Consider the following 20,804-nt stretch of genomic DNA (forward strand, 5'->3'; position numbering starts at 1 on the left):
TTGGAAAGAAGGTCCTCTGTGGTCAATAGGACTGTCCTTCTAAAAGCAAGTTCCAAAGAGGTCTGTTACCTGGCAAGGTCCTATAAATAAATGATGCAGAGATCTCACATTTTTCATTGAACAGTGAATTTCTGAGAATATGTTGTACATTATGATATAGGGACTAAGCTTTCTGGTCTGGTCTTCTTATGCTTTTCCCTTCAAGGGGTCAGCGAAATTAGTTTGTGGATTAGAGGGTGATGCAATCCATAACTAATTTCAGATTATTAGATTGTCAGATTTCCAGTTTAAACTCATAAGACTGATTAGTTATGATTAGTTATAAATGTCATAAAGCAACACCTTTAGGAAATATGATGTGATTTTATGAATTGAAGATGAAAACCCTTCACCTTGTTGAGTACCACCAGACAGTCCAGATGGTACAACTGTAGCATGTAATGTTCTTCAAAATTTTGTTAATGATTCCCTTTCAATTCTTACATGTTACATTAAAGATAAACATCATCTTATGGGGATAACCCAACAACAATTGCCTGTTTCTAATATTTGTTCTGACAAGATGAGGCATTTTACAGAGAGAGAAATAGACAGATTGTGTTACTGAATCTTCTAGATTAAACCTAGTGTATTGATTCAGGATGCTTGTGAGAATAGGTTATGATATCTCAATAGACTGGAAGGTTTTTTCCATAATTGCTGAATAAATAAGCAGTAGGATGTGACAATAACCATCATACTCTATTGAACTTCCAACATTGACCTGATATAGTTTTGACTTCCTATCTTGCCATGCAAAAAGGAGTCAAGTCTTTCTTCCTCTTAGCATCTTCAGGAAACAAACAGGTCAGTTGACCTGCCTCTCACTACAATTTCTGGTTATAGCCTGGCGATTTTCTCTTCTACATTTGCCATCTCCCAAGAACCTTTTCCTTCTCCTTTGAAAATTTAATCTTAGCATATAGAGGTCAATTAATTCTGCAAATCCTTTCACCATCTATTCATTCCATAAAGCTACTATAGAAGAATAAAATTTGCAAAGCTTGAAAAAGCATATAATAATATATAGGTAAGAAATGTGCAAGGGACGGGGTGGCTCAGTGGGTTATGACACTGAGCTTGTCGATCAGAAGATCGGCAGTTTGGCAGGTCGAATCCCGAGTGCCGCGTAACAGACTGAACGCCTGTTATTAGTCCCAGCTTCTGCCAACCTAGCAGTTCGAAAGCACGTAAAAATGCAAGTAGAAAAATAGGGACCACTATGGTGGGAAGGTAACAGTGTTCCGTGTGCCTTTGGCATCTAGTCAGGCCAGCCACATGACCACAGAGACGTCCTCGGACAAGCGCTGGCTCTTCGGCTTTGAAACAGATATGAGCACCGGCCCCTAGAGTTGGAAACGACTAGCACGCATGAGCGGGGGAACCTTTACCTTTACCTTAAGAAATGTGCTGGTTCTATTGTCTGTTTCATTCACTTCAAAATGTCCCTGTTCCACTGTGTGTCCAGGACATCACAAAAGAAGCAATTTTGCTATTTTCCAACTGTGTTATATCAGCCAATAAGGAAAAAAAAACTCCCAATCACAACATTGCAGGAGAAAAGTGACAGGTCAGGTTGCATCATGATCTCACATCTAGTTGTGTAACTAGCTATCATTTCTAGTCTACTTTTGCAGGCTCTTCTACATCCCAGACTGCCTCATTTTGTGATATAGTGTCTTCCAAAGAGGGTGATTGAAACCCCATCACTTTTTTTACATGCATTGGATGTCTCTCCTTTTCTCACTTTTATTTTCTTACACTACCTACCGGTACTTACTATTTACACTAGTGCAAGTTTTTTTCCAGCAGGTGACTTGGATAGAGGGAGATGGGCAACAACTTTGCAACAATGGGGAAGCAGCAAGGGTGCCTTTGGACATTGGCCAAAGGAGAGAGAACAATTTATCTCCAGTCTGATGACATTGACCCAAAGCAAAGAGCTTTACTCGAGCAAAAATGAAAAATTGGGACACAGGGTGGGTTGTTGGGGTTTTTTTTGGTGAGACCAACACTGTTGTTGTTGTTAGTTGCGAAGTCGTTTCCGACCCATCGCGACTCTATGGACAATGTTCCTCCAGACTTTCCTGTCCTCTACCATCTTCTGGAGTCCATTTAAGCTCACGCCTACTGCTTCAGTGACTCCATCCAGCCACCTCATTCTCTGTCGTCCCCTTCTTCTCTTGCCCTCAATCTTTCCCAGCATTAGGCTCTTCTCCAGTGAGTCCTTCCTTCTCATTAGGTGGCCAAAGTATTTGAGTTTTAGCTTCAGGATCTGGTCTTCTAAAAAGCAGTCAGGGTTGATCTCCTCTAGGACTGACCGGTTTGATCGCCTTGCAGTCCAAGGGACTCGTAGGAGTCTTCTCCAGCACCATAGTTCAAAGGCCTCAATTCTTTGGCGCTCAGCCTTTCTTATGGTCCAACTTTCACTGCCATACATTGCAACTGTGAAGACCATAGCCTTGACTATACACACTTTTGTTGACAGGGTGATGTCTCTGCTTTTTAGTGTGCTGTCTAGATTTGCCATGGCTTTCCTCCCCAGGAGCAAGCGTCTTTTAATTTCTTGGCTACAGTCCCCGTCTGCGGTGATCTTGGGAGCCCAGGAAAATAAAATCTGTTACTGCCTCCATTTCTTCCCCATCTATTTGCCAGGAATTGAGAGGGCCGGATGCCATGATCTTGGTTTTCTTAATGTTAAGTTTCAAGCCAATTTTTGGACTCTCCTTCTTCACCTGCAACAAGAGGCTCTTTAGTTCCTCTTCACTTTCTGCCATTAGAGTGGTATCATCTGCATATCTTAGGTTGTTGATATTTCTCCTGGCAATCATAATTCCAACTTTTGATTCATCTAGCCCTGCCTTTCTCATGATGTGCTGCATAAAAGTTAAATAGGCAGGCCGACAGTATACAGCATTGCCAGATTCCTTTCCCAATTTTGAACCAATCGGTGGTTCCGTGTCCAATTCTCACTGTTGCTTCTTGACCCTCATATAGGTTTCTCAAGAGACAAATAAGATGGTCTGGTACGCCCATCTCTTTAAGAACTTGCCACAATTTGTTGTGATCACACAATCAAAGGCTTTAGCATAGTCAATGAAGCAGAAGTAGATGTTTTTCTGGAACTCCCTAGCTTTCTCCACGATCCAGCATATGTTAGCAATTTGATCTCTAGTTCCTCTGCCTCTTTGAAATCCTGCCTGTACTTCTGGTAGTTCTCGATCCACACACTGCTGGAGTCTAGCTTGTAAGATTTTAAGCATAACTTTAATAGCATGTGAAATGAGTGCAATCGTGCGATAGTTTAAACATTCTTCAGCATTGCCTTTCTTTGGAATTGAAATGTAAACTGATCTTTTCCAAGCCTGTGGCCACTTTTGAGTTTTCAAAATTTGCTGGCAAATTGAGTGTAGCACTGTTACTGTATCATCTGGCAGTGAAGACTGTCACCTCTACTAGCTTTGTTGTTTTTCAGCTTTCCGAAGGCCTACTTCACTTCACGTTCTAAGATTTCTGGCTCGAGGTCAGTGACCACGTCATTGTGGTTATCAGGGACGTTAAGCTCATTCTTGTATAGTTCTTCTGTGTAATTTTGCCCCCTCTTCTTAATCTCTTCTGCCTCTGTTAGGTCCCTGCCATTTTGGTCCTTTATCATGCCTATTTTTGCATGAAACGTTCCCTTCATCTCTCCAATTTTCTTAAAGAGATCTCTGGTCCTCCTTATTCTATTGTTTTCTTCTATTTCTTTGCACTGTTCATTTAAGAAGGCATTATTATCTCTTCTAGCTATTTTCTGGAATTCTGCATTCAATTGGGTATATCTTTCTTTTTCTCCCTTGCCTTTTGCTTCCCTCCTTTCCTCAGCTATTTGCAAAGCTTCCTCAGACAGCCATTTTGCTTTCTTGCATTTCTTTTTCTTTGGGATGGTTTTAGTTGCTATCTCTTGTACAATGTTCTGAACCCCCATCCGTAGATCTTCAGGCACTGTGTCTATCAGATCTAATTCCTTAAATCTATTTGTCACCTGTACGGTATATTCATCAGGGATATGATTTAGTTCATATCTGAGTGGCCTAGTGCTTTCCCCTACTTTCTTCAGTTGAAGCCTAAATTTTGCAACCAGAAGCTCATGGTCTAAGCCACAGTCAGTTCCTTGTCTTGTTTTTACTGACTGTATAGAGCTTCTCCTTCTTTCACTGCAGAGGACATAGACAATCTGATTTCTGTGATGACCATCTGGTGATGTCCATGTGTAGACATCTCTTGAGTTGTTGAAAAAGAGTGTCTGCTATGACCATTGTATTCTCTTGACAAAATTCTGTCAGCCTGTGCCCTGCTTCATTTTGTACTCTAAGGACAAGCACAAAGTCAGGAAGTGGTTTCCAAGTAGAAACAAAAGTACTTATATTCTTTTATTTTATCAAAAAAGTGAATTGGGCCATCTTTGCTAATTCCATCAGTTTTTGTAAACATTCGTCCATAGTGAGAATGGAAGCCTCCTTCCATTTTTGTACATAGAGCAGTTTTGTTGCTGTCACCATATATAAAATCAGAGTTCCAAATTATTTTTCTGAGTACAAAATTGTTTTGAAACAATTTAGACATTTTTTTGTACTTGTACAGATATTTAACCTTTTTCTTTGCCACGAAACCCTAGTTTCTTGCCAATGTTTTATAATCTTGAAAATTGAAGTTCTTAACAAATATTTTTGTTTTCTGTTTATCCAATCAGGAATTGACATCTGCTTTGCATATTTAACATTTTTTTCCAATTTCCCTGCACCCACTTCATTCACTCTGTCAATATGCACAGTTTTTGTTCCTTTTCCCCCTCTCTGTACAATTATCAAAATCACAATGATTACTTCGTCTTCCACTAAAGCCTAAGGGACTTCTTTCATCCACAGTTATTTTGAAACAAGGTAGGTGTTAGCAACCCTCATCAATGGATTTCACAAATATTTAGTAATTCTTATAAAAATCTGAAAATCTTGTCCACAAGGACCTCAAGGTTGATGAAGAATACATGGTGAGACTCCTGTAGGCACAAATGTACAGGTTGGCATTTTAATGCTGTCCTTTTAATGTGCCAGATTAAACTTTATCTTGCTTGATCAAGTCAGTGCATCTGTGTTCTTTGGCAAGAGAACTGTGCTTCTCCTTAGACAGCTCTGAGGCCAAAGACAGTGGGCACGTGTCTCACAGAACTACAGAAGATCTTCATCATGATATCTGAAATACTGCTGATGCTGCTTCTCCTGGTATCCCATTTTCCATGTGGGACGCTGATGACCAAATGTCCATTGAACGTACAAAAAGAGGGAGGTAACATATTTAATTATTACAAGTCAGGAGATTTCCTGATTAGTGGAATCATTTCTACATCAAGCTCAGCATTTAAACCATACCTCTTCTTTAAGCCTCCATATCACAGATTTCAAAGGTAATTCCTGCTGTGTACTTAACACTGGTGATTAATTTTATGTTTTCCACTATTTTCCTTTTAATAGGGATGGTTAGCTGTATGAATGCTACAATTTTATGTTTTAATTTTTAACATTGACATCTATGATTCTAGTGGTCTACTGTTAAAATCTGTTCTTAATTTTGCAAGCTGATCCACAAAGTTCAGAAATATGATAAGCTATTGTTGGAAAACTTTCTGAAAGAAAAAGGTGTAAAAGACATCAGAATTGGTAGGCGATCTAGTGAACCTTGAAGAGATGAGAGTTATTTAATCGCCCTATTAAATGAATGTTTGATGTGGTGGTTAATGTTTCAGGTTAGAGATCATGAAAGCATGACCTCTAGTCCTTCCTTGGATATAAATTAAGCTGGCTGGCCCTGGGTCAGTCATATTCTCTTAATCCTAGGAAGAAGGCAATGGCAAATCACCTCTGAAAAACCTTGCCAGGAAAACTACAGGAACTTGTCCATGCATTCTCTGAGAATCACTTAGACCCAATTAGCAATCACATCAACATAAAGAGACTTATTTCATAGAACCTTGTTTTTTATGTGAAAATGATTTTCTGAAGTGAAATTTAAATAAATGTATCCAGTTGCTAAGACAGTTGATCCATTACTATAAAATGCATTTCCAAGTCACCATTTGGAGAAGATAATGAATATAGAACATAGAATAATAGAGTTGGAAGTGATCTTGGAGGTCTTCTAGTCCAACCCCTGCTGGAGCCATTTCAAAGAAATGGTGTCCAGTCTCTTTTCGAAAGCCTCCAGTGATGGAGCACATACAAGTTCTGAAGGAAAGCTATTCCATTGGTTGATTGCTCTCACAGTTAGAAAATTTCTCCTTAGTTCTAGGTTGCTTCTCTCCTTGGTTAATTTCTATCCACTGTTTCTTTTTGGTGCTTTGGATAACAATAATAATAATAATAACAACAACAACTTCAGAATTCAAACAGACAAGCACCTGCAACATAACACCCTGGATTTAACAATTGTCAATAAGAAAAACAAAAAAGTCTGGATAGTGGATATGGCAGTGCCTGGAGACAGCAAAATAGACGAGAAAGAACTGGAGAAGATAACAAAATACAAAGACCTACAAATAGAAATAGAAAGACTGTGGCAAAGGCAAGGGTAGTACCAATAGTAATAGGTGCCTTGGGTGCAATCCCAAAACAACTGGAGCACCACTTGAACACCATTGGCATTGACAAATTCTCCATTAGTCAATTGCAAAAGGCAGCCTTACTAGGAACTGCTTCCATCCTGCGATGATATCTGTAATACCATCAAACATTCACATCTGCCTATCCCAGGTCCTTGGTAAGGACTCGATAGGTCGACAAAAATGCCAAATCCAGTCTGAACATCTGGCTGACTGTGCGATGAATAATAATAATAATAATAATAATAATAATAATAATAATAATAATAATAATAATAATAATAATAATAATAATAATATTGGAAGGGACCTTGGAGGTCATGGTTGGGATCAGATCTACAATTTCCATTTGGGATGATTTTGAGCCTGAAGAAAAACATTGGAAAAAAAGTCATTTGTGGTTAATAGGACTGTCCTTCTAATAGCAAGATCCAAAGAAGTCCATCTCCTGGCAAGGTCCAAGAAATGAATGATACAGGCATCTTACATTATTTTATTAAAGAATGAATTTCTGAGAATATTTCCTGCAGTACAATATAGGGATTGAGTTTTTGATCTGATCTTCTCTTGCTTTCCCCTTCATGAGATCAATCAGAATCCAAAGCTGTTACCAAACAGGACCATCTGCTGCCGGGAATGACTTTCCATCGCCCAGTACACGCACACAGAGAAGGCCTCCTCAGGGTACCGTCAGCTAGACAATGTTGGCTGGTGACCCCCAGGGGGAGAGCCTTCTCTGTGGGAGCGCCAACCCTATGGAACCAGCTCCCCCCTGAGCTTCGGATGGCCCCAGATCTCCAGTCCTTTCGCCGTGGCCTCAAAACACTCCTTTTCCACCTGGCTGACCTGGACTGACAGGGATTTTAATTATGTTTTTATTTTTAACTCTAATTTTAATTTATTTTAATTTTAATTTATTCTACAGGAGCCTTTAATTTTAATTTTAATTTTAACTTCTGTATTATTGTATGTTATTGGTTTTTTTTATTGAAAAGTTTTACAATACATTTTTGAATACAACCCCCCCTCCCCTCTCCCCAACCCCCCCCCAATCCTCCCCTCCCCCCTCCCCAACTTCCCAGAGCAAAATACAGGGTATAAAAATACAAACAAACATAATCTAAAATATGCAAACAACAATAAAATATTAAATTCTATCGCACTTTAACTCTTGGTAAAATAACTACAAGCTAGTTATACATCATATATATCCGCTACTTATTCAAATGCTAAGTGAAACTTTTTAGTCCCATATTTATTCTGGATATAATCAATCCATCTTCTCCACTCCACAATGTATCTCTGTTGCGATTGGTCTTTCAAATACGCTGAGATCTTTGCCATCTCCGCCAAGTTAGAAACTTTTAAAGTCCATTCTTCTATAGTCGGCAGTTCTTCCTTCTTCCAATATTGCGCTACTAAAAGCCTCGCTGCCGTAATTAAATTCAACATCAACTTAGTGTCCACAACGCTAGTATCTGTGATAATACCCAGTAAAAACAGTTGCGGAGAAAACTTTATCCTTTTCTTAAATATTTTTTGCATATTCCACCAAATTTTAATCCAAAAAGCTTTAACGTTTTTACAAGTCCACCATATATGAAAATACATTGCATCCTCACAACCACACCTCCAACATTTGGGCTGACAGTTCGGATACATACTTGCTAATTTTTTAGGATCTAAGTGCCACCTATAAAACATTTTATAAAAATTCTCTCTTAAATTTTGGGCCTGTGTAAATTTTACATTTCTAACCCAGATCTTTTCCCAAGTATCCATTGTAATAACTTCTTGAAAATTCTGAGCCCACTTTATCATACAATCTTTAACAAGTTCCGTCTCTGAATCAATTTCTATCAATACAATATATATCCTTTTTATATGTGCTTGACCTTGATCTCTAATTTGCTTTACCAAATTTTCATCAATCATTGAAAAACCAGTTTTCTGGTCCTCTTTCCATCTAGCCTGTAATTGCCCATACTGAAACCAGGTTTGTACAATCTTCTCTTCTTTTAAAATGTTATATGACTTTAATTGCCATACATTCCTCTCAAAACTTAAAATTTCCTTGTATGTTATTGTTGTTAGCCGCCCTGAGTCCTTCGGGAGATAGGGCGGCATATATGTCCCAATAATAAATAAATAAATAAATAAATAAATAAATAAATAAATAAATAAATAAATAAATAAATAAATAAACATCATCCTGGGTTACAGATCGTTAGATTGTCAAATTTGTGCACTAGACTTATAATACAGCAATCCAATTTATTACTTATAAATGTCCTTAAAGTAACAGCTTCAGGAAATATGATGTGATTCTATGAATTGAAGATGAAAACCAACTGCAGTCTCTTATCTTGCAGTATACCGAGTATGAGCTTCTGGTACGTCCTGCCCTTCTTCTTTGCCACTCATGAGATCAACCAGAATCCAAAGCTGCTACCCAACATCACCCTGGGCTACAGCATCTATGAGAACTTTTTCAATGCAAGGATAACATACGAGGTCATGATGGACTTGCTGTCTACAGGGCAGGAGAATGTCCCAAACTACAGTTGTGGAAGACCAAATAACCTTCTGGCTGTGCTTGAAGGGACTGATTTGGAGCTCTTTCCTTCCATTTCAACTATGCTGGGCATCTACAAAATTCCACAAGTAGGAATGAACACTGAAGCTAATTTCATTTTGTAAAGTCTAATGATAGTCTAAAAGGGGTCAGATCATAAATAAAATGATTTAGATGACAGAGCTTAAAGGACGCCTGAACTATTCTATTTTCATCAGGCGTTCAAATACCTTACTTCATTCTTACATCATTGTACATCTTGATTTTTTTAAAATATACACAGGTTACAAAGGGATTTTTCAACTGAACGAACCTCCACCCATAGCTCAAATGAAGTGCTGTCAATCATCCTTTGCATGAAATTTACATCCTCTTTTCCCACCCTTCTGCCTCTTCTCCCTGTCTTCTGGTCACTGCAGTCTTGGGACAAAAAAAAAAAACATCTTTTCACCCTTATTCCAACCAATTCCAAGCAAAATCTCTAAGGATTGGAATGAAAATAACATAGGCAAATGTTACCTTAAGAGAGTTTTTTTCCTATTTGCACCTAAAGAGAATGAAAATATACTCAGTTGACACTTTTCTTCCTGCTGCGTTCAAGTGACGTTTCATTTTCCCCAATCTATGTGTCAGTGCTACAAACATTGACATGTTTTTGCACTGACTATATAAGAGACAGCCTTTTGTTTAAACTGCTTCACTTTGAATCTTGAAGGGAGGGAAATTTTCAAACGGCTATTTTGAGAAGATAAGTATAGCCACATACAGAAGGGGAAGTGAAACTTCATATGTAAAACTAATTGGTGAACGTGATTCATGACGTGTAATTAAGGGAGGGAGATTATGCAGTATATGATGTATCAAGGGGAGAAGAGGTCAGATTCTGGCATCCCTCCATGAGTGCCGGTGTTTCATTTCATTATTAAGTCTTTTTAGATAAACAATGTTTCCATTTTGTTTGAACTGTCTCATTTATCCGAACCATGACACTATGATCAAAGCAAATCAAATGATATATTTTCAAAGCCTTTACAATAAAAGAGCACAGCAAAAAGAGAAACAGTGTAATTCAGCAATTTGTTATTGGGGAAAGGAAAAAAAGAATAGGACAAGAAAACAGCATATCTAATGAATAGTTCTGTGCAGTTGTATAACTTGGTGAATATAATTGACCAGCTGATAATGTGAGTAGTGGGTTAGGATCAGAAAAAAAAAACACCCTTAGAGGTAAGGGCTTATTTTTGTCCTTAAGAGCAAAGCAATCAACCATCTCCTCTGTTTCACCTTAGATCAACTATGGGGTCATCAGCCACATTCCAGAGCAGAAACACCATTTCCCTTTTTTCTACCGGGTGAGTCCAAAACAAGAACCTCCTCACTTGGCAATTGTCAAGTTGCTCCTGCATTTCCGATGGACGTGGATCGGCCTCGTTGCTCCGGACAATGAAAGCGGAGAAAAATTCAGAAGAACCTTTGTGTCAGAAGCCTTAAGGAAAGGTGTCTGTGTTGCCTTCTCAGAAAGCTTATCCATGGTTCTTAGAGCAGGGTGGTTAACGGACATCCTTGAATATTTTAGTGACACTAAAGTGAAAAGTATTGTTTGTCAGCTGGACTCTCAGTCCCCATTAATACTAGCAGTACTAATACAAAACATTGAAAAGACAAAAATCCTGTTTGAGGGAAAAGTATGGATTACTACAGCTTTGTCAGATTTAAATGTGAGATTATTTTACCGATTGGTTAATCTCCAGCATAACCATCTATTATTATCCTTCTCAACTAAGGCAAAGAAATGGACACAGTATTATGATTTTTATTCACATTATTCTGCTACAGGGAAGTTTGGGGAGGCAGCATTTCAGTGTTCTTATTCAAGCCCTTTGTTGTCTAAGAAAGTTTGGATCACATGCCTGGAAAAAGAGACCTGGGAAATCCCATCCCCAGATCTGGTTGCAAGAATCTTGTCTGAGGATGGCTCCAGTATTTCCACAACAATCCAGGTTGTGGCATCAGTCTCCAGTGCTGCCTTTTCCTCCCAAACGAGTAAGAGGAGGATGCCTTCTGGGGACCACCAGACACTCCAGATGGTTCAACCGTGGCATGTAATGCTTCTTCAATATTTTAATAATGGTTCCCTTTCAATTCTTACATGTTATCATAAAGATAAGCAGAGATGATGGGGATAAGCCAAGAACAATTGCTTGTTTTTAATATTTGTTCTGATGAGACATTTTAGAGAGAGAGAAACAGATAGATTGTGCTGCTGAATCTTCTAGATTAAGCCTGGTGTGCTGATTGAGGATGCTTGTGAGAATAGGTTATGATTTCTGAAGAGACTGGAAGGTTCTTTTCACAATTGCTGAATAAATAAGCAGTAGGATGGGACAATAACCATCATGTTCTACTGAACTTCCATCATTGTTGCACAACATGTTTGGGATCTGAGATTACCAATTTCATCAAGCAGAGCAGGCTAAAATAATAAACTAAAAAGATCTGTATGTGTGTGAGAGGGAGAGACAGACAGACATAGACAGAGAGACAGAAAGAGTGAAAAGAGCCTGGGAGAAACAATGGGAGTGGGAAAGAAAGAGAGGGAGAGAGGTAATTAGAGAGAAAAATAGAATCTTCCTACCACATTTGCATACAGAAGCGCTGCGATAAAGTACCTCTGTTTTGACTTAGTGCTCAAATGAGAATGTATACATTGCAAGGATGATTCTCCATGTCTTTTCAGCTCCATCCATTTCTAAGAAACTTCCAGATTTACAATTCTTCTGTAAATGATGTTTATTTGGATGAGTATGGAATTTCCACTGCTGACTTTAATATCATGGACTGGGCAGTATTTCCCAACAAATCTGCTGCTGGGGTGATAATTGGGAATATTGAAAAAGAAGTCTCTTCAGACATCAAGATCTCAGTCGATGAGAGCGCCATCATATGGCCAACATCTTTTAACAAGGTAACCAAGTCTGCCTCTATGTGGGTTTTATTGTTCACCTGTTCCTATCTATCCATGTGATTTTGTGGTTTATCAGTCTTTTAACTTATATGGAGAGTCACCACAGCTAAAAGGATAGGTTGAAGGAGACTATTTCTCCTGTTCCTATCAAAAGATCTATTTTTATGATAAGAGATATCCAGTTTGATGTCATAGCGATATAGATGTGGGGAGAGGAGAGCTCCATACCCCATAGCTGATTTCCTTCTGCCGGGCCAAAGGTTGCCCCGGAGAGGCGACAACAAAGGAGGAAACCCTCATTGATCATCGGCAAATGTCAGTTAGCCTATTTGATCCAAGGAAATCCCTCCAAACTGACAGAAGAAGGACAGACTGCATTCATGCAGTCTGTCCAAGAGCTACTGACAGCTGGGAAGGGTGAGGACTAGCCCTACGAGAGGATCAATAACAGCATGTCGTGGAACTGGGTGAGAAGATCCTGTTTCTAGCTATCATTTTTGAACACTATTCTCTGGAATACATAACAGGAAAATAATGGAAATGGAACACCAAAACATTTGCTTGATAGGAGATTTTAATACAATTGTTGATAGAAAATTAGATTAAAGAAGGAGCAAAGGAGGGAAAAAGGAAGAAAGACAGAATGGCAGAAGAAATTTCCATACAGGATACTTAGAGAGAAAGAAACCCTAAAAAGACCCAGTACACATTTTATTTGAATAGACATACAGTAAATCTTGGCCTAGAATTGATATGATATGGATGTCCCCTGAGCTAAGTAGTAATATATATGAGATTGAGGTAAAACCTAACATTTGGGCAGACCATAATACAATAAAGCTGACCCAGAAAGAGGTAAAGAAGAAATCAAGATGGAGTTTGAATCAATCCTTGTTAAAAGAGAAACACTTTGGAGAATTATCAATAAAGGAAATGGAATTTTTCTTTAAAAAAAATAAAAAGGAAGAGATTTAAATTCAGAATACATGGGACACAGCCAAAGTGTATTTTAGAGGATGAGCTATAACATATATGGCTAAAAAGAACAAAGAAAAAAAGAACAATTTACAGCACTAAGAGAAGAATTGAAGAAACTGGAATTAGAATTACAAATACATCAAGAAAAGAAAATTGTGAAAAGACAAATGGAGACAGTGAAACATAAATTAAATTTAATAGAGTCAGAAGAATTGGCTCTACAAATAAAAAGGGTAAAACAAAATGTTTTTGAAAATGCAAACAAGCCAGGAAGATGGTTGGCATATAAACTGAAAAAAGAAAGAGAGAAGAAACTGATAATAAACTACAAAATGAGAAGGGTGACTTACAATTCCAAACTGATGCAATTAAAAAAAGAAAGACTTTTATGAAAAATTATATAGAAGGAATTTCTCGAGAAAAAATTATACAATACTTTGAAAATGCAAACCTACCAAAAATACTAGAAAACCTAAAAATATATATCAAATGGAAAAATTACAATGATGGAAGTGATAAAAGCTATTAAAAAACCAGAAAAACGATAAAACCCCAGGACCGGATGGGCTACCCGCAGAGGTTTACAAATGTCTGCAAGATACATTAAGTCTACCAATGAAGGAAGTGTGTAACAAGGTATTATTAGAGGCCAAACTACCAAACCCATGGATGGAAGCAAGTATTACTTTAATATCAAGAGAAGATTCAGATTTGACACAGATAAAAAATTATAGTCCAAAATCATAATTAAATGTGGATTATAATTTTTTTGCCTCAATAATAGCAGAGAGATTGAAAAGATTCTTGACTGAAATTACTATTCTTAGATTAGCAAAAATGTTTAAAAATATGTCTAGCAAATGTTGGAAATGTAATCAAAATCCCGGTACATATTATCACTTATGGTGGACATGTGTAAAAGCAAAAAAAAATTTGGACTAAAATACATACTTGGTGAGAAAAGGTGTTAGGAAAACATGTAGATTTTAAACCTGAACTTTTTTTACTAGGCATAATGCCAGAAAAGTTTGATAAACAAAATGTATATTTAACATTACATGTATTAACCGCAGCAAGGATTGTGTTTGCACGGCACTGGAAAAATGAGATAACACCACCAAAGTAAGCAATAATTAAGAAAATATTGGACTGGGCAGAAATGGACAGACTCAGATTGAGAATCAAAGGAAAAGAAGATACAGAATACTTCCAAATATAGAACTTATTTTTTATCAATGATTGGAAAAGCGGGACAGAGAGTAAGAATTTAACCATTATGTCTAGGCAAAAATCAACCCAGACAACACATTGGAGCAGAGCCAGGCGTCTGCGACCATCCCTGCTTGAAGGAGAGACTATGAAAGGAAAAAAGCAGGCAGAGCAGTGCAAGAAGGAAAGATAAAGAGATGAAGAGGATTATTTTGTTTTACTCTCAAGCTTGATGGACTTTGCTTAAAACTTAAAGTGAAAGTGCGTCACAATTGTAAGTAAAAGATGGCGGCTAAACCTCCCCCTAGAGCTTTTCGGAGTGCTGGAAGTTCTCCGGTGCAACAACAATCATTACTGCAGGCGTTGCATTCTCCTGATGTACTGACATCGAAGGATCTGGAAAAACATACCCAGTTAATTTTGGAGTCAATAGGTGTTAAATTTCTACAGATGGAGGAGAAATTGGAGAAATTGGAGCAGAGAATGGAAGAAAGGATGGAGCAGAAACTTAGAGAGATGAAGGTAGACATTTTGTCCTCAGTGCAAAAAGTTGCTAAATGTGTGGAGATGCTGGATGATCAAGTGCAAGACTTAATTCAAAAGAATGTTTTATTAGAAGCAAAAGTATTGGAATTGGAAGATTTAAAAGACAAAATGGACAGTGAACAGAGTTTGGCCCAATTTTACCAGATGCAGTTTGCTGTGAGAATTAGAGGCCTAAAAGAGAATATTAAGGAAGATTTAAAGCAGCTGGTTTCTGAGGCTTTTGAGGGGGTATTGAACCATCCAGCATCTGAATTAAAACAAGGTATGGACAAAGTGTTTCGTGTGAATTCGTGGATTGCTAAACAGAGAAAGTTGCCTAGAGATGTGGTGGTTTATTTTGTAAAAAGGGAAATTAGAGATGAAGTTATACAAGCTGCCTATGATACCAAAGTTATGATTGCTGGTCAACAAGTTTTGGTTCTAAAAGAAATTCCTCCAAAGATTTTAAAGAGAAGGAAGGATTTTATATTCCTGGTGCAAGAGCTTAAGCAAAGAGATATAAGGTTCAGATGGGAGATTCCAGATGGGTTGAGCTTCATGTATGATGGCAAAAGGTACTGTTTGAGTAATGTGAAGCAAGCGCATGATTTTTACAACAATGTTTTGAAAGTAACCCCATCAACACTTTTGGAAGCTGCAGAGGGATCTGGAGAAGGAGAATGTCAAGAGGATGAAGATGGACAGATGGACGAGAAGGGTACAGGAGGAGATCAAGCTGCAACTCTTTTGGATGATCTTAGAGAACAGAGGGTGACGCGTGCTGCCTTAAAACGTTCAAAAAAGACTAAAAAATAAGACCAGTAGAAATCTATGGAATTTCCACAATACATTTATAGTTAAGTGGTAGTTGTGTTTTTAAAGGTTTTGGGATACTATGTGTGGTAACAGATTTTTTTTTCTAATTTGGAATTAATGGATAACTTACTATAGAGGAAGAGAAAGAAAGTTTTTTGGCTTAATGTGGGTTAATTTGGGTAAGAGCTATTTATTATAGCCTATTTTGGTTAGAGAGGTTAACAGGGATAGGGGTTTGTGATGTGTAAATGAGAGTATGTCTAGGTAATAGTGAATTGTGGAAGAACATAGATGGGAATAATGTTAGTTTTCTTTTATTTTAGTTTTTTATATATATTTAGTATTATTAAGGATTGGTTTACCCTATATAAGCTAGAGAGTGATGGATTTTAGAGTTTATAATTGTTAGTATATGATTGTTTATGATTGCCTTTTAGATATATACCTTGTATTTTGCTCTGGGAAGTCGGGGGGGGGGGAGGGGGGGAGGAGGGGAATTAGAGGGGGGGAGGTAGGGGAGGGAGGAGGGAGAGGGGGAGGGGGGGAGGTAGAGGGGAGGTAGGGAGGGGAGGAGGGAGGGGGAAGGGGGGTTGTTAAGGGAAAATTGTATTTTATAAAACTTTTCAATAAAAAAAAAAGAAAACTAATAGAATACTTTTTTAAAATATCTATTGCTTATGATGGGAATACCAACATTGTTGTGATGTAGAATGGAAAACATGTTTTTGGCTATCCCAAAGCTGTTTGTAGCATGTAAGGAAACCTAGGAGCATCACAAACCAATGAACTGGCCTTCGACACTGAGGGACTTACGGTAGGGCATTTTATTCAGTGGAATCTTTGGTGTTCTCTGAGCTTGTTTGTTTGTTTGCAGGTAATTTCACTGGTTAATTTCCCAACTAAGTAACATCATCAATGCCTGATGATAGCACTGATAATGTTATCTATTCAAGTGATGAAATATCTACAAACAGGCAGTCAAAACCAGAGAACATCAAGGAATTTACAATTCAACCCTGAGTTACACAGATTTTCTTCTATTGAATCATTCAATGTTTTTTCAGAACTGGAGTCTTCTTTGAGACTGAGTTGATAGTAAATTGAGATCTAAGAAATACATATTGTAAGAAGGCAGAGGAAATGTTGTGGCAGATGGTGTTCTAGCAATTGCTAAGACAAGACGAAGTAACCCTTTGCTTTCCATGCTTTGGACTAGACTTTCCACAGTTTTGTATCTTTGACCAGTTGGCTGAAGCTGACAGGATCTGAAGCCCAAATGCAGAATAATCCTAGGATAATGATGATTGGACTGGAGAGTCAGCAGCTCTTTCTGAACATTAAGGGAACTCTGAGATCATAGCCTGCTGAAATGAAATTGTTAGTGGAGAAATTTCACTGAAACAAACATATTTTAATTGTATGTGGGAAAAGATCTTGAAAGTACCCTCTTGAATTCATGAACCCACTTTGGTGCTCACTTCCATTTTTAGAAGTAATCCCCTCATTCATACATTTCTCTGATTTTTTTTTCTGTTCAGAAGGCCCCCTTTTCTAGGTGTACGGAACGTTGCCTCCCAGGATATACCAAGCTGATGAGAGAGGGAGAACCAGTTTGTTGCTATGACTGTTCTCCATGTATGGAAGGAAGCATCTCTGTGCAGGAAGGTAGGTAATTCAAGAACAAAGAAGCAGCACCAGTCTTTTATTCTAAGGATAATATGGTAGCAATAGAAATTGCAGTTAGACTTATTTACTGCTTCATAGTGCTTTACAGCATGCTCTAAGCAGTTTACAAAGTCAGCATATTGCCCCTCAACAATCTGGGTCCTCATTTTACTGACCTTGAAAGGATGGAAGACTGATTCAACCTTGAGCTGGTCAGTATCGAACTCCAGGCAGTGGGCAGAGTTAGCCTGCAATACTGCATTCTAATCACTGTACCACCACGGCTCTGGTATTAGCAAGATTTGTTCTCATATACCAATATACCATTAGATTCAAGAAACAGACTAAAAACACTGCAACAACTGTTCAGTGAAGGTAAAATTCACCATGGTGGATGTTTTCACAAGTTCCTGAAACAATAACAAGCAATCTTGAAAAATATTGAGAGACCTTAAGAAACATGACAGCATTTGAAACACCTATACAAAACAAACCTAACCTCAAATTCTAGTAAGATATTTTTTCTGGCAATTGCAAGAACAAATTTAGGAGAGAATTGGAAAAATAGATATTTTGTCAGTGATGTCAGATTGGGAGGTCACTTTGGAGAATAAGCAGCAATGTCACAAATACCTACAGCATTGATTCCTGGCAACATTAAGTCATGTGGACATGACCTCCCAGAATTCCTTGGGAGTCATGGAATTCAGGGAATTGGGGAATTCTGGCTGAGGAATTCTGGGAATTGAAGTGCACGTCTTAATGTTGTGTAGGTTGAGAAACACTGATCTACAGTATCTGTGATGAAGCTTAAGTAACTTTTTTTTTTAAAAAAAATAGGTCTCATATGTGGAACACATTGCACAGCAGGATATATTTAAAGCTTTAGAACATGACTTTTAATCAGAAAGTTGTGAGATGAATCAAAACTAATATCAGATGCCAGCAAGAATCTTTACACTTTAAAGTAAAACACAAACACAGAAACAAATAGATTATATGTGGAAGTGGTGTGTGTCTGTGTGTCTCTCTGTGTGTGTGTGTTTATCCTGCTCACAGCTTGGAGAAACAACAAAAGGGAAGAGAGGAATGTTTTCCATAAACATAATTATCTACTTTATTTATGCTTAGTAAGTAAGCATTTTCCCCTTGCATTTCATTATTCTAATCATATCATTTTTAAAAAAATAGAGAGAGAAAAAACTTCATTGCTCTATCTGCATCCTGCTTCTTGTCAGTTGGTCATGATGCGTGGAATACCATTGAATCACTATTTAAAAATTTGTTGTGTTTTCTAGATGTAGCCCAATGTGCAAAATGTCCACATGACCATCTCTCCAATGAGAAGCGGGATCAGTGTGTCCCCAAAGTTATAACTTTCCTGTCCTACAAAGAAAACCTAGGTCTCATCCTAGCTGTCTCTGCCCTATTTTTGTCTCTTATCACTGTCTTAGTTCTAGGAATTTTTATTAAATATCGAGAAACTCCCATAGTCAAAGCTAACAACCGTGATCTCACCTACATTCTTCTGATCTTTCTCTTGCTTTCCTTCTTGACTTCCCTTCTGTTCATTGGTCAACCCAAGAAAGTGACCTGCCTTCTTCGGCAAACTGCCTTCAGTGTTGTTTTCTCAGTTGCTGTGTCATCCTTGCTGGCCAAGACTATCATGGTGGTGATGGCATTTCTGGCCACAAAGCCAGGCAGCAAAATGAGGAAATGGCTGGGGAAATCTCTGGCCAATTTCATTATCTTCTCCTGCTCTGGTGTTCAGGTGGGCATCTGTTTCATATGGTTGGGAATCTTTCCCCCATTCCCAGATTCTGACTTATATTCCCAAAAAGGGCAGATTGTACTGCAATGCAATGAAGGTTCAGTCATCATGTTCTATTCTGCCCTTGGCTACTTGGGCTTTCTGGCTTCCATTTGTTTCTTGGTGGCTTTTCTAGCCCGAAAACTACCAGGGGCCTTCAACGAAGCCAAGTGGATCACCTTCAGCATGCTGCTCTTCTGCAGTGTTTGGGTTTCTTTTGTCCCTGCCTACCTGAGCACCAAAGGAAAATACATGGTGGCTGTGCAGATCTTCTCCATCCTGACCTCCAGCCTGGGCTTACTTGGCTGCATCTTTGTCCCCAAATGTTACATCATCATTCTAAGACCTGAGATGAACTTGAAGGAGAATCTAATAATGAAAAATAATAAGTGAACTTGATTGTAGCAGTTATATTTTATCCAAATTATTGCTAAGTTAAAATAAGACATTACAAACAGTTATTTTTTCAACGCTGCTAACATCGAATGCTATTGCTTGACAAGAGATAAAGAAGTAGCCATTTCTTATGTTAAACTTGTGTGTTGCTTCAAAAGGTTGGGTGGGGGCATGAGTAGAATTTCACCTTCAAGGCCATCTCTCTAAGTAAAGAAGATAAGACCTTGGCGGGTTTTCTAATGGAAGGGAAACTGATTCTTTAATTTAATTGGAGAATATGATTAATGACAAAATTAGAAAGGTGGAGAATTGTGTTTTAATATATTGTGCAAGGGGTGAAGATTTCAGATTCCAGCTTCCTTCGAAGAAGCATAAAGGACTTTTAAGGTAAACAATGCCTCAAGTCAGTTGAAAAGCCCACACGTCAGAAATTTGACATATTTGTTCAAAGACTTTTTCTTCCTCCCATGTGATTAATCTTACTATCAATAAATAGCATAGTGAAGTTTGTTGATGTTTCCTCCACCAATTTAAAATCATGTTATTTGTCTTCTAATCTACATTTCTTCAATATCCATTCAATGTACGAGATGAATAAAGAAAGGAATGTACAGTGTTGTCACATTTCTTTACTGATCTGGAAACATACTGTTTAACTTTGTTTTGTTCAGAATCTGGCTTCGAGTCCTTGTGTAAATTTTTTAAAAGGACAAAGAGATATTGTCAGATTGTCAGTTCTCAAAAACATTCCATAGCTCAACATAATTTCTTTTAATTATTCATTTATTTTAAAAGATTTGTAATGCCTCCTATCTTGAGATATATTTTATGTTTTATAATCTTCAAAAGCCATGATCTTAACAAGTATTGTTGTTTTCCATTTATCTAATCAGGAAGTGACATCTGCTTTGCATACTTACGTTTACGTTTACGTTTACGTTTACGTTTTATTTAATTTATATACCGCCCTTCTCCCTGGGGACTCAGGGCGGTTCACAGGGCATATAAATAAAAATACAATACTATACAAAAGTTAAAACAAAGATTAAATCAATGCCCAATTAAAAAACAATAATACAATCTAAAATGACAATTTAAAACCCAGCTCCCCCATTAGGCCAGACCGGCCAATTCAAACAAATGGGTCTTCAGACCACGACGGAAAGTTCGGAGGTCCGATGCCGTCCGGAGC

At 37.9% G+C, this 20,804-nt stretch overlaps 1 protein-coding gene across 1 annotated transcript; it reads left to right on the plus strand.

Annotated features, from left to right (window-relative positions):
* Window positions 1-9,055: 9,055 nt before the first annotated feature.
* LOC310634772 (vomeronasal type-2 receptor 26-like) lies at window positions 9,056-19,609 on the plus strand (the record flags this gene model as incomplete). Its single annotated transcript, XM_083353308.1, has 5 exons — window positions 9,056-9,337; window positions 10,538-10,966; window positions 11,986-12,213; window positions 17,280-17,406; window positions 18,705-19,609. The coding sequence occupies 5 exons, from the start codon at window positions 9,056-9,058 to the stop codon at window positions 19,607-19,609; spliced, it is 1,971 nt and encodes a 656-aa protein (XP_083209434.1).
* Between the last annotated feature and the right edge of the window lie 1,195 nt (window positions 19,610-20,804).

Source organism: Vipera ursinii, assembly GCF_947247035.1.
Source record: "Vipera ursinii genome assembly, chromosome: 2".
In the NCBI taxonomy this organism is placed as follows: Eukaryota; Metazoa; Chordata; class Lepidosauria; order Squamata; family Viperidae; genus Vipera; species Vipera ursinii.